Below are 14,458 nucleotides of genomic sequence, written 5' to 3'. Positions count from 1 at the left end.
TGACCAGTGGCTTGCTGTACGACATGAGGCTACACTTTTGCCCATGCAGGAGGACCTTGCCATCTGGCTCACTGGCATGCTTGGTAATGACGTTGTAAATGTGTAAATTTGTGACGTCACAAAAATAGTTTTAGTTATTGTTCTTTAGGAAATTACAGAATGAGTCATGAAATCTCCAGTTTCACTTGGTTTGATTGTTTTTCAGAATATTTTTTAATACACAAAGTACACAAATGTTACCGCAATGTTTAGATAATAAAAATACATCTCTTTTTTTTGGAGGGGAGAGGATTTCTACTGTTAAAATAGTCTGGGAATGTTGTTTTGGTGGTAAGAGAACATGTACTTTATTGAGCACTTATTATATTTGACTCTAACGTTCCAAAATAAATCTCTAATTTTAGAACGATGCGTTAAGATTATCAAAAGTTACTGAAGTTTAGATACTGGAACTGAAAGATGTAGTGTAGTGTGAAGTCTTGTTGTTGCTCTAAATCATCGCTAACTGTGTCTTTAAAGCTGGGAAAGCAGAGAGACTTATGCTGGGGTGGGAGATCTGAAGTTTGCCTGCATGTACAGTGTGTTTAGTATGCTGCACAGTAGGGGGTGCATGACTCCTTTTTTCACTGGTCAACTTGGAAATAACCTTTATAAAAAGTAAGAGTCCTGAAGATGTAAACAGACTTTCTGATGGAAACTCACCACAGCTCACAGCCTCATCTCTTCTCTTCCAGAGAATTCAAATGGGCTCTGGCTACATGCCCTTCATTGCCCTGGTTTTATCAGTTCAATGAGACAGAAATGATTGTTCATCAGGATAAATGCTAGTAGCAAACAGTTCAATAAACTTTTCAGAGTAAGATTATAGGCCTAGTTGCTGAACCAGAAAATATTCATGCTGTCCCGTTTCAAGAATCTGTTCCTGAATTTTTCTAGAAACCACAGGTACAATCTTAAAATAGCAGAAAAAAATGTAAAAAAAAAAAATCTGTATCCAGTTACAGAAACACATTTTGTGTACCTTTTAACACACAATGTGATAAAAGTGAAATATGTAAAAAGATGTAACATTGATTTGTTATTTAAACACGTCCCTTTTTAGAGCGTATCAAGTGAATGAGATCATCATGCGTTTCTACACGTTTCTAAATATCCTTATACTATAGTGTGGGAAACTGCACACATCCTGCTGAACAATAGGCAAGCTGATCTCTTGCCAGTCTCCCACTGCTGTAATGGGTAAGGTGAGAGAATTTGGAAATAATAGAGGGAGTTGCCATTCTAGATAATCTCCTTTGCCCCTGCCTGTCGGCTTGTTGTCCATATTTTACCGTCGATAAATAAAAGCTGTTGCAACTCAATCCCACTGTAGGTGAATGGACTCCTGGTAGGAGAATGAGGCCTATTCACATCCTACCCACGTATGTTCTGTAGCCTCTATTGAGGATACTGGCACGTGAGGTTTGTTTATCTGGCATTGCTTCTTGGTTGTATGGCCTATTTTAATGTTGAATTTGGCCAATGCATCTGTTGTCAGCTGATCAGCTAACGGGTGGTTGAATGAGCAGAACAGCTTGTAACATGTAGTGACGAGTCAAAAGCAAAAATGTGTGTTGTTTTGTTTCAAGTCCAGCATGTTGCACAAATAAAACAGTGGCTATGAGGTTGAAGTGCTGACTATCCACTTTGAGAATAAATGCATTTATATCAGGTGAAGTACAGTGTAGTACAGTGTTCCTTTTATCAGGCATGTGCAGCAATGAAGCATTTATTAAACTCCAGAAGAGCAGAATGTTTAGGTGGTGCTTAAATATTTGCATTTGTTTAACTGCATCATTAATTCTCTGTAAATAAGTGTTACAATTCTCTGTAATGCTAGATTTGTGTGTCCATTTCAGATGGACAAAAATAGTTTCTTGGCTGATTGTGTTGCTGCATTTTAAGTTTGTGTACAAAAGTTTAAAAAAAAAAAAAAAAAGTCTCATAATGAGGACCAAAGACACGTCAGTGTTAATGCTAAATCTGAAATAAGTCAAGCCGAGACCAAAACCGCAACATTAGAATCAACAAGTTTGGTACATTTTAAGCAGCAAGAATGCACTGATGAGCTTGGCAGCAGCATATGACCTGGTGGACCACCGAAGACCACAGTAGTGAATGACCAGTGAAGAGAAACTGCTCAACACATTGAAAACACAGATTTGTTACACACCCCCTAAAAAAAAGAATGGAAAGAATAGCTTCATCTCATGCTCCATTCCTGAACCCTGTAGAAATTAAAATTGTGCTCCAGCACCTGAATTCTATTATTGTCAGAGTCCTGGAATCTTCTCCGTGGTCCTGATTTGTCTCCGTCTCACACACTGCACAATGCCTCTACCTCTCACCACATGGCTCTCACACGGTCTCTCCTTCTTTTTCTGCTTAGGAGACGAGGTAAGAGCTGAGCACTTCATGGAGGACATGAACAATGGGGTGAAGCTGTGCCGACTTGCTGGAATTCTTCAAAGCAAATTTCCCCAGGACTGTCTGTCTGACGAGAAGCAGGTCAGTGAAAGGTAGAATGAGACAGCGTGGATGTGAAAGAGAAGCGTTATCCTTTCTACTGGTTTTCAATATATTTTTCTTTTGTGTTTATTTTTGACAGCAGCTACTTACAAAGAAAGTTTGCATTAGGAAAGAAGCTTCTCCAGGGTCGTTTTTCGCTCGGGACAACACGGCCAACTTCCTGTCTTGGTGCCGTCAAATCGGAGTAGATGAGACGTATTTGTTTGAGTCAGAGGGATTGGGTAAGTGAATCACTAATGACTGAAAATTAAAAAAAAAAAATCGCCTGAGTTTATTTGACTATATAGATGAATGGATAAGGACTCGTGTGAGAGGGCAAATGTGTGTGCACGGTTTTTTATTTTTGCCCAGTTACCTTCCCAATTATTTCTTCCTCATCTGCTGACGCTATTGCTGGTATTGAGTATGAGCGTGAAGGCAAGCATTTGCTTTCTCGGAGACTTGTGAAGCCATCAGAAACGTCTTTTCTAATTACTGCTCACAGAGGGATCGCTGAGTTGATTGCTTGAGAGTTTCGGGCTGCTCAATTCTATTATTATTACAGAGCAAAGTTGTCAAACTAGATTCTTTCTGGGCCACAGCTCTGCAGAGGCTAGTGTTTTCTCTCTCCTAACACTCTGAATTCAACTCATGAAGGTCTTGGTAATTAGACCTGTTGTAAGAACTTGTGCCCACCTCCATTTCAAAAGCTTGTGCTCTCTTGAAATGTAAATGTCGCTGTGCCATTGTCTATGGCAACAGACAATAAGCTTGCTGCTTTATTTGACTGCGTTCTTGGGTCATTTAAATATTTTAGGCTACTCAGTCTTTCTTGACACTACTTTTTGTAAGAGCCCTCAAGATCACCCTTATAAATACAGACTATTTGTTTGTTGAATCTTGCAGTCAAGTCTGATTGTATAAGTGGTTGATAAATTAAGTGCTCTTAGCATTTATCAGCTGCAAAGGAAATCACCAACATATGGAGACTTGTAGCTGGCTGTACCCTGGAGTCCAATCAGCGGCTGTTTGTGACCCCGTAAGCTGGGGTTGTGCAGCAGTCTCTGCTTTGAAACTAATTATATTCCAGGCTTTTTGAAAATAATTCAACAGTTCAGGGTCTTCCCTGTACACAGTGTCCAAGTACGGATCGAATATCTCTACACCACCAACTGGCTCCAGAAAAGGACTCACATCTGGAATATTCATCATGTCAAAATAATTGCATAACTCTGCAGGTATAATCCAAAACCAACAGACGAAAGCTTTTTCTGTGAAGTTCCCCTGATCCAGTCAGAGTGCACTCCAGTTGATTTCAGGTTTCACTCCGTGATTGTTTTTCTGGTATCTGTGTAAAATGAATATTGAGTAACCAGGCACAGATCTGACGCACTTCCTCAGGACTGCCACCAATGCCGACTTTATTAAACAGGTGGAGTATTGGTTATACGTGACTGAGCCACTGTTGATGGTGAACACAGTCGCTATAAAATGGTAGAATGGAATTTCAAATCAAATTCTCTCTTGGGTGAAAGTAAGTGCACAATGCAGGAAAACGTGTGTTTAAGGAGGTGAAACTAGCGTTTCTTTGCAAAGTGCTCCTGTAAGTCAAAATAAAGCCTCTCTTGATAAAGCATGTCAGAATAAAAGCCCTGTGCAAGAGAGCCTTTTTAACCCGTCACACCTGCTTCATCAACAAATAACTATTTACAGTTAAGTTTTTTGGGAGATTTTAGAACTAAAATAAATGGGAATGTGAATTAGAACAAATATAAAATATATGTCCAGTGTCCCTCTTTGTTAGAAATCCTTAGACTTTAAATTGAAGAAGAAAAACGTACTGGAACAGTGAATTGTATCAGCCAATACTCGTTCAAATGTATCAGAAGGGAAAATATACGTTTGTTTTACTATTGAATGGTTTTCTGATATTTTGCATTCTCTTCTTAGAAAACCTTGTAAGAATGAAATATTTTAAATATGTGCCTTTTTCACGGATGTCTTGTGTCCTCCTTATGTCTTTTACCTGTTCTGGCATGACCTCTGTTAACATAGTCCTAGTTTAATGGTTATTCACTTCTCGGCCTGGTGGACCAGTGTCCAGCACAGTCAGACCCACTTGTTTCAACTCCTCTGTGCTGGACACACAGGCCTTTCAGGATGGAGTTGAATACTCTTGTGTAAGTAGAATCTAAAGCCCCCTGCCCACAATAATACAGATTACTGAGGTATTATCTCAAGGTTGTTCTGGAGTATAAGAATCCCACTCAGCTCTAATTGTTAGGGAGAGCTATAACGATTAAAATAATGTGACGGCTGGACCTGTCTGGATGGTTAGTGACGAATGAAAATGTTTTGCTTGGATTTTTTTTTTTTTTTTTTTACAATTGTTGTTTGTGTAATATGCAATACATACATACATAAATACCCCTGGTCACATGACGTTTTGTGGATTTTCTAATTGAAAGTAACACATTTAAATACTGCAATTTTTTTCTGCATATTTTAGAGCCTAATTTCCATTTTCTAATTACCTTCTAACAAACCTTAAAATATAAAATTAGCCATAACATATGCATGGGACACAATTATGTTAAATTCATCAAGTAAACAGTAAGTGTGCATTAAAATGTGCTGAAGTGTGCACTTTGTAGAGCATGTGTTACTTATTTTCACTTAAAAATCAGCAAAACACCTTTTAGCCAGGGTGTTGATCGTCTCTAACAGTTCAAAGTTTACACATTTTAACACACTTTGACATCAGATGCTTCACATAATGTGGCTTTGCTGAAGGAAGACTTTCCATACACTATACTATTATTGACAACAACAAGGCTGTGTGTGTGTGTGTGTGTGTGTGTGTAGAATTCAGAATGTCTTATAATGCTCATTTCATCACTGTTAAAAGTCTGTTATAATAATAAGTCTATTACAGCAGTTTAATATAAAACCTTGGATTGAAATTAAATTTTTATGTTATTCCAATTATTTAAATACGGTCATTTAACCGAAACTTACTACAAATCAGCCTGATTGACCTGCTTGTTCTTGCCAGTGTATCAGAGCCCATGTCTAGTTAACCACAAACCTGTATCTCGGCATTTTGCTTGTCTTAGTGGTTCTGCCGTCATCCTCAGAGCTTCTGTTCTAATGGAGGAAGTAATCGGTTCAAACGGTCATGGTGCTGTTGAGGCTAAGCGTTTGCTCTTTTCTGTAAAAAAACGGTCGCCGACTAAGCCCCCCACATGTCCTGAGGTACAGTTAACACCCGACTCTTAATGACCTTGTGGGATAGTCTTCGACCAATTAACCTGAGTGCTCCATGTGCTCCCAAATCGCATGGAGCTACATGTTAAACACGCTTCACTTCTCGCCAGACTTTGTGTAATTAGAGATTATGGACTGTAGATGTTCTGTCCCAGACAGGACTTGATCAGACGGTCATTATACTGATCAGCTAAGGGTGAAATCCACTTCAGAAGTCGGAGGATAATGAAGTGCCTCAGAATCAGATCTAATCTAAATGGGAATGTATCTTGGGTAATGTACTGTGTAATATAGTAATTCAGTAATAAAAGGTTACTGTAAGTAGCCGGTCAGTGAAACTGTTTGCTTATTTTGATTAGTTTGTAAATACAGTGTGCCAGATGAGACCATTTAAAATGAAAATAAATGTGTGCATTTTTTTGTTTTTTCTCATTCCAGTTCTACACAAAGACCCTCGCCAGGTATGTCTGTGTTTGCTGGAGCTTGGACGCATCGTCTCAAAGTAAGTGAACCATTGCTTCATATAGATCTTCCTTTAGTTTCCGAATTATGGCACCTTGCCCTGGACTCTGAGTGAATTAGCTGAGGTTCTAGGTCAGCTATTCTGTCTTTATTTAATACTTCTGGGGCCTCATTCATTGAAAATTTGTACCCACTCATGTTTTCTTAAAATTCCTGTTTAAGTAATGATTTATAAAAACGGGATTTTGATATGGGAAAGGGCTTAGACGATGCACCTTTCCAACCGACGTGGCAAGTTTTGGCAATCAATCTCTGTGACGTGATCCTTGAACATACACTTGTTGTAATATATAATATTTCCATTGCAAATCAGTTTAATTCATTTAAATAAAACCCAATTTACACAGCGTTGTCTTGGTTTTCTTCCAGACATTATACTGGCACACAATGCTACTGCCAATAGGCTGAATAGCAAAAGTGGAATTTTTTTTATTGTTTATTTTTTAAAAGTAAGTTGAAAAGCTAATGTGCTTGTTGTGATTGAGGAGCCGACAAAGCCTTGTGGAGAACTCCCTTTCAAGGCCTGATACATGATGATAAGTGGTTCATGAGGCTATATCCTCTTTCTAGACTTGACCTATACTTGCATACACTTAGATGAATGTATTCTTGTTCTGGTTTTTAAGAAACAAACAAACCATTTTAGTTAGTTGAGCTTGAAGTGTGTAGAAGAGAACATGCTGTGCTATACTTCTTTTTTCTTCTCCTTTTGAGCATTTATTGCTGGAAACATTTGTATGCAAACCAGCTAAAAGATGGACAGAATTGGAAAGCTTGTTCACACGCCACTTCATGCGTATAAATCATTTGCACACGAATGCTGAGAACTTTTCTGAAGGCTGAATGTTGTATGACCTTCAAGTACATTTTATAAGTTAAGCTTCTGGTCTGAATTCAGTTTCCTATCATTTAACAAGAGTTAACTTTGACTATATTGAGTATATACGGTTGGTTAGATGTTCAATGCTCAATGTTATGTTGGTGCAAGAGGCTGGGTGAGTATCTGAAAGCAGGCTGTAAAGTCTTTAGCTTGTCCTTCTATCAAAGTTTGGCCCTGGTGTTATGAAAGGTGTCTTGTGTGTCCCTTATCGTCAGATGTGAAGCAGAATTTTGTGAATGCATTTGAGCGTTAATCAGAGGTTCCTACTGCAGATCTTTTGTTTGTTCTTATTATGTTCTGTGGTGCTTTGATCTTAGATATGGCATTGAGCCCCCTGTACTGGTGAAACTGGAGAAAGAGATCGAACTGGAGGAATCTCTGCTAATGACCAGGGACCCTTCCCCTCCGGTCAAAACTTTCACCGTGTGCTGTCAGCATGGGGGACTCTACCATGCGGTGAGTACTGCTGTCACCATGGAGATGGAGCAAGCATTTTAAACCCACACTATACAGCAAGACTGAGAAATGTCTCGGCTCTGTTATCTCCTCTTTTCAGAATGCGTTCATTTATTTTTCATTTTGAAGCACAATTATAAAACCTCTCATTCGTCATGTGTCACTGTAAAATCTGTTTATTTGTCTGTGTGTGTGCTTTGGCATTTTGAGCTTATCACCTTTGTCTTGACAGTAATCTCTCCCAAAATTCACCATCTGTGCAGCATTAGACTTGACCCACTTATTGCATAGCTAATTGAATTTGGTTTGTTTTCATTTGTTGTATAAACAGCCCCCCTTGTTTAGAGTGAAACCCCATGTGATGAAATGTGGTCTTGTGACTGAGTGATGCAGTTTGAGTGTTCACTGCTAACCCGTTCACCGCGCGCTCATATTGCTCGAATACATAATCACGTCACTGGTTTCCCACAGTTGTTCTCCCGGGTCCAAAGAACTGACCTACTCAAAGAATTGGAAGCAGCTGAACTTGTTCAGTTTGTCTCTGCACATACACATACTTAAACCCCCTTTATATTGTTTTTCTTAGGTCCTCAGTTTAGTGGAGCCCAAAGTCAAATTATGACCATTTCAAGGACAAACTGTGGTAGCTCGGTCATTCAGGTCCCCCCCTCAACCATGCAGGCTTCTTGCTATGTAGAAGACAAGAAAGAGCAAAATACTAGGCCTAAGCATCTTGCTAACAGAATTTCAGTAGCTTGAATTGAGTTGTGTATATACTTCAAGATGTCCAGTTTGCTGTAATACGTGGGTAAACCATGGGTAAAAGTTATATTAGGCAAGCTTTTTATATTGTATATTGTCACTGTTGGAACAGAACCTTATGTTTTTGTTTTGTTTGTTTGTTTGTGGGTTTTTTTTGGTCTTTTTTTTTTATAGATAAATAATTTGAAAACACCACTTGCCCTTTAAACCTTGAACAGACTAACGGAAATGGTTCAAAAATACTTCAAATAAACCTTATTAGATTAACTTGCACTGAAAGTTAAGTGTTTTTTTTTTTTTTCCTTCTCCTGTAAAGTTTTTGGAGATATGAGATGTGACAGCAATGATACATTGACAGAAATGGAAGAAACAAAATATTCACTTTCTTCGTGCTTTGTGTTTTGCACTCTTTAAACAGGACCAGACTGAATCAGATGACCCTCCCTGTAACTGCTCTCAGAAGTTTTCCATTGAGTATCTGGCAGAGGGGCGATACAGGCTGGGGGATAAGATCCTCTTCATTAGGGTGAGAGTTGTGGGAGTGCTTTGAAACTGTTGTGAAAGTTTTGAGAGCTGCACAAGGATGAAATTCTGTCCACATTCCGAACCATCCACGACATTCCTAACACCATCCCCTCCCCGTTCCGATATTCCCATCACCATACCCACCCCATACCCACGTGTCTCAACACTGTTAACCATTTCATCCATGCTGCTTCAAACACATGAAAAGCGTATTACTACTATTCCCATGGGAATCCCATTACGCTTATTCTCATTCCCATTGTCACTAGGGTGGGCTGGGGCCAACAGACAGTAGTATTGTCAGTCACTAATATATTAGTGTAACTAATCAGTAACTATATATTGAGTCTAATACTTTCTATCTATTGAGTGATTTCAATTTCTGAAGGCTTATTGTCTGTGCCTTTAAGATGCATAAAACTAAAAATGTGTTGAATGTGACGTTTGCTATAGAACATTCTGGAGGAGTGTTTTTTTTTAAAGTTATGGTCATGCTTGTTAAACTGAAACATGAATGGGGTTTATATGTTGTGATTTATATCAGTAATTAAAAACAAAAAAGAAAACACAGCTACAGTAACAGCAGCTTTTAGGCTACTTCACTTAGTTAAGTTTTAGCCACTCTGTTGTTTTCTTTAGTTTATGTAGACCCGACAGGTAATGTGTTATGACATAACCTGCTGTGCTGAAATGGGTCATTGGAGAAAGCTGCCTCGGATATTGATCATTAGAGTCCTAGTTGGTGTAGGAAACAGCCTGCAGTCTGTATTCTTGGTTATTTTTTCTGTGCGCTTTGAAGACATGCTCAGACTGGGCGCTGATGGCATGGGGCCTACCCCTGTCCTTCACACCCCATGATAGTGTGGTCACTCTGCAGAGGTATATTGCACATGACCTCACATAGTTATGCTGTAGTAATATTTTTAATTCGTTCTCATACCTTGTCTACATAGGCCTTAAGTTCTGAGTTTACATGAGATGTTTACATGCCACAAAGCCGAGTTCTGTGTTTTATGTGGTTATCTTTAGAACTTAACCGTATTAAGCTCTAAGAAGGAGTGTAGGACCCTCTTTTAGCACAAGTATGAATGTGTCCTTGGTTGGCACGCTGCCTTGGAGATCCCATTCACAACCTTCTACTAATCCAGCAAAGCCAATCTAGTCTGTTAAAGTGCATGTGCTTAACAGTCTTAAGGTCTGTAAATGCTTACATACACGGTTAACTACCACGTGTTTTTGGTGTGCTTGGTAAAGTAAGGGTTGAACAAGCTTCTTTTTTCAGAGGGCTGTTTCGTGGTTCATGGTTAACAAGAAAGATGTGGGTTCAGCTCTGCGTAAACCTGTTGCTGCAACTTAATGTCCGCTTTGGTGCCAAGCTGGGACCCATCTAATAGTGCTACAGCCATCCATGCTTAGGACTCCACGAGAGTACAGTTGGCCCAAGTTTTCATTGAATGGGAAAGAGGACTTAACCCCTGTTTTTCCTGTCAACACTGAGAGATATTAACCAGTTGAGAGTAACAGGGTGATATACAAACAGATACAAACAGGAGCAACAGCAGACATTTATACATACCAAATAGGAAATATGCCATGGGAGTGTCTGGTGTGCTGAAAAATTCAAAACATGCCTGTGGGATACACCAGCTTTTTACAATGTCTTAAAATGTCTTGCATTGTAAAGTCTGTTATTCAAAGGGTGCAACTGAATAGATGCTTTAGGTAAAGGCCTGTAGAAAACTTTTCATAGCTCGTAGCCTAATGTAGTCTATGTACATGCACGCATAGTGTCTTTAAAGCAGCTGTTAAAAATGATGCAGATTAGTTCAGGGCCCACGTCCTACGTTGGTGTGTTTTTGCATTTTATTTAGAATGGCCAGAGCTAAACTGCTTTAGGCTGAATAGCTGGATATATGTGTTGGTTTTTTGTGACCTCACAGCTCAATTAATTAAAAAAAGGACTGGGGAGTGAGTGGTATGTTTTGAAATTTTAGCATATATATTACATTAGTCTCTTATTTCAAGATGTTGAGTAAAAGATCAGTTTTGCACAATGTGGGCCCTTTAATTCAGGGTAGTCAATTCAGTATCAAACTGACTACTAGGGGTTAGTTCATCTTTTTCTTGCCTCAAGTTGGCCATTGACTAAGATGTGCTACTATCAGCACCTTTGTAACTCGAATGAAAGCTACTTATAAAGTCTGCTCTGTCCTAAGCAATACACTATACATCCAAAAGTTTGCCCCTCCAGGGTTTCTTCTGAAATCATCTAGGAAAGTCCACTAGATGTTGGAACATTGCTGTGAGGATATGATTGCATTCAGGCACAAGAGCATTAGTGAGGTCAGGTACTGATGTTGGGTGATTAGCTATGTTTCATAAACACTCCAGCTCATACCAGAGGTACTGGACGGAGCTCTGTCACTCCAGTAAACGCAGTTCCTTGGAGGGGGGTGGGGGGGCTTTATACCCCTCTAGCTGATGCTTGGTACTGAGTATGGTGACATTAGGTTTATGTGCAGCTGCCCCAGAGCATCTCACTCTTAGCAATAACTTTTTCTATGGAGATTAAACAAGCAGTGTTGCACAATTGAACACCTGTGTCAACACTGCCCATTAAAGTAGCGAAATTCCCTGATTAGAAGAGGTGTCGGATGTTTTTGGATATAGTGTATTCGAATACTGAAAAGATACTGAAGCTCACAACTTATCATCCGTAACATGTTAATTAACTTAGTTATTGTCCAAAAATTATGCCGAAAAGTTTTGAAAATGTTTGTTGTAATCATATGTTTGCTAGTATCAGCTTCCAAGTTTGAGACCACCATGTATCGTGTCATTTATTTGTGTGAAGATTTATGTACTAGCACGGTTTATGCTTTCTTCTCTCTCTTGCACAGATGCTGCATGGAAAGCATGTGATGGTGCGTGTGGGAGGGGGTTGGGACACTCTGAAGGGTTTCTTGCTGAAGTATGACCCTGGTCGAGTGCTGCAATTCACCACTCTGGAGCAGAAGATTCTGGCTTATCAGAAAGGCACGTCCGTCCCAAGCTCCACCCTCAGCACTCAGGCCACCCAACCGCCCACCATGGACCCTCTTGCTGCTGTTAACCTTCTCCCCTCATCCTCTGCTGCAGCTTCTTCTACTTCTTCCTCTTCTTCATCCTCCTCTGGCAGTACGTCCAAACCTGGTATGCCCGCCTCTGGCTCTGCCACACCACGAGGCTGTGCACAGTCCCCTGTCTCCACCCCTTCCCTGCCAAGGAAAGCAGCAGCAGCTCTTAAAAAGACTCTTCAGATGCCCACCGCCTCTCCCAAGACCACCCCACTCTCTTCTCCCACTCCAAAGAGAAGCCCTTTGCCCCAGTCTTCAACACCAGTCTCCGGCGGGATGTACCAGAGAGCTCCTCCTGCCTCCTCCAGAGCAAAGTTGCGTCCACGTGGAAATCCCACTCAGCCTCGCAGTCCCGTCTGCCCAGAGCCCACCTGCAAACAGCCCAAATCCTCTGTTACACCATGCCCCTCTGTCCCTCAGAAACCTCCTCAACGGGATGGGCGGCCACCTTACGCCCCTCTCCGCTCACGGGTCGCTCAGTCTCGGCCACCTTACGCCCCCTCTCCTGCTGAACGCTACCAGACAGACAGCAGAAAGGCGCGACCCCTCTCCCCTCGACCAGCAGGCCTGGCAAAAACTCCCAGAGAGACTAAAAAGTCACCAGCACCAGTCAACACTAAAACACAGATCATTTCTAAAGCACAGGTCAACTCTAAATCACAAAGCTCTGCCCCCTCTTCCCAAGCCCCCACAGCCTCTTCAAGAGCCCCTCAGATCTCCAGGACCAAAGCCTCAGCGGGGCAGGCTAGAGTGGGGACAGGAGCCCCACGCGCCGCAGCGTCTCCACAACCCCCCGGCACAAAATCTGCTCAGTCCACACATACCACGGACAGGAAACCTCAAACCAGCAGTAACGTCCCACTCAAAACGAACCCTGCTCAGAGCAAAGCAGCAAAACCGAGCCCCAGAACTGCCTGCCAGAAACAAGCGCCCAGGACTGCAGCTCCCAAAACCACGGAGGAGCCCTACTTCGAGATGAACAGTAAGAAGAAGAAACTGAAGAGCTAAGTGTGCAGAGAGTGGGCTGCTTTTTTGTTCAGAGGGTTTCTTTTCTGATTCGGTGGCAGTTTTGGGTTCTGAAGCGGCTTTCCTTGGTGTAGCACTTTGCTGTGAGATACAGGCCCAGGGCTTCAGCAGTACGGTTTTAAATGCCCCTTCTTTTCCCAAATGTATGTTTATGTTGTACATGTTTTATAATTTATTTGTTTCTTTTTTTTATTTGTGCCATATGAAAAGGGTCAGGAGGTGATGTCTGTGTGTTTTATTTTAGGAGTCAACGTTAAACAACCCCCCTCCCCTTAATGAACGGCAGAGGGGGGGCCTATATCTTGTTACTTGGCTGTTTCTTGTTGTTATAGAGCAAACTTGCATTCAGTAGGGATGCTAGTACTTCAAGTGAAGCTGAATAACCGAAACCGTGGACTTTGATTCATGCAGTGATTCTGAATCACATCTTTTATGACTGCTTCGCGATCACGCTCAGTAATCAGTGTATCTTTGCCTAATTGAAGAAAATGCAAGAACAGAAATGAATAACTAACAATCGTCTTGTGCAAACTTCTTGTTTAGTCTGTTATTACACAATGATCACATATGGAACACGGTTACTTTTGAGCACAGACAGAGTGATTAACTGATAACTTCATACTGTAAGAACCATTATAAACATTCTGGTTGTTACTAGGTGGCAAACCCCTTTAATGTAAAGTGGGGCGTATCTTTGTCCTCCCCTTTTGCTGCTGTGGTAACCAAAGGCATGTTTGCCTGGCTGAAAAGGCAAGGAGAATTGTAGAGCGAGAAACATGCATGCATATCTTTGGGAAGGGGTGGGGAGGTATTTCAGAACTGGGTTTAGTGATCAAATTTAGTACCATTAGTGTTTCTGTGCCTTAACTGTATGGATTAGAGTGTGTGCTCTGTTTTTTATTTATTTTTTTAAGTAGTAATTCCTTGTTTTTTGTTAACTGACAGTTGTGATGTGATCTAATACAGCTGAGTTTATGCAGGTGTCATGTCTATCTAGCCATGAAGATAGGAACTACCTCTAGACATGCACACAAATCACCACATGTACTACTGATTGAGTGAAGCCCATATTTGTTCATTTGTACCAGCTAAAATGAATGTTTTGAGCAATATTAATAATCACTTTTTTTTCCTGATGATTCATTTGCAGCTTATGCCAAACTTGATTTTTTTTTTTTTTTTTTGCTTCTGAAAACTGGCCCTTACTTTATATGGTGTGATACGTTTTTAAATATCAAGATATGAGTACTAGTTTGATTTAACAGCACTTTACAAGATTTGGTTTGAATGTAGTCTCTGTGTCTGTATGTGTAAACTGCTCTCTTTACGTTGTCAAATAAAACTGTTCTTTGGATAA

At 40.5% G+C, this 14,458-nt stretch overlaps 1 protein-coding gene across 4 annotated transcripts in view; it reads left to right on the top strand.

Moving 5' to 3' along the window:
• Window positions 1–14,458, top strand: part of gas2l3 (growth arrest-specific 2 like 3) — a 31,530-nt gene extending 17,072 nt beyond the window's left edge. For 3 of the 4 annotated variants that reach the window (XM_037542345.1, XM_037542344.1, XM_037542346.1), the window contains exons 3-9: window positions 1–83; window positions 2,429–2,547; window positions 2,648–2,789; window positions 6,253–6,316; window positions 7,534–7,672; window positions 8,853–8,960; window positions 11,860–14,458. The exon at window positions 1–83 is cut by the window's left edge and continues 95 nt beyond it. In XM_037542345.1, coding sequence (XP_037398242.1) covers window positions 1–83; window positions 2,429–2,547; window positions 2,648–2,789; window positions 6,253–6,316; window positions 7,534–7,672; window positions 8,853–8,960; window positions 11,860–13,083 — 1,879 coding nt within the window. In that variant the 3' untranslated portion in view covers window positions 13,084–14,458. The remainder of the gene's footprint in view (window positions 84–2,428; window positions 2,548–2,647; window positions 2,790–6,252; window positions 6,317–7,533; window positions 7,673–8,852; window positions 8,961–11,859) is intronic. The other variant, XM_037542347.1, reaches the window with a different exon arrangement.

This window comes from Pygocentrus nattereri, chromosome 11, assembly GCF_015220715.1.
Source record: "Pygocentrus nattereri isolate fPygNat1 chromosome 11, fPygNat1.pri, whole genome shotgun sequence".
NCBI lineage: Eukaryota > Metazoa > Chordata > Actinopteri > Characiformes > Serrasalmidae > Pygocentrus > Pygocentrus nattereri.
The sequence above is the reverse complement of the archived record's forward strand: the minus strand, read 5'-3'. Positions and strand labels throughout refer to the sequence as shown.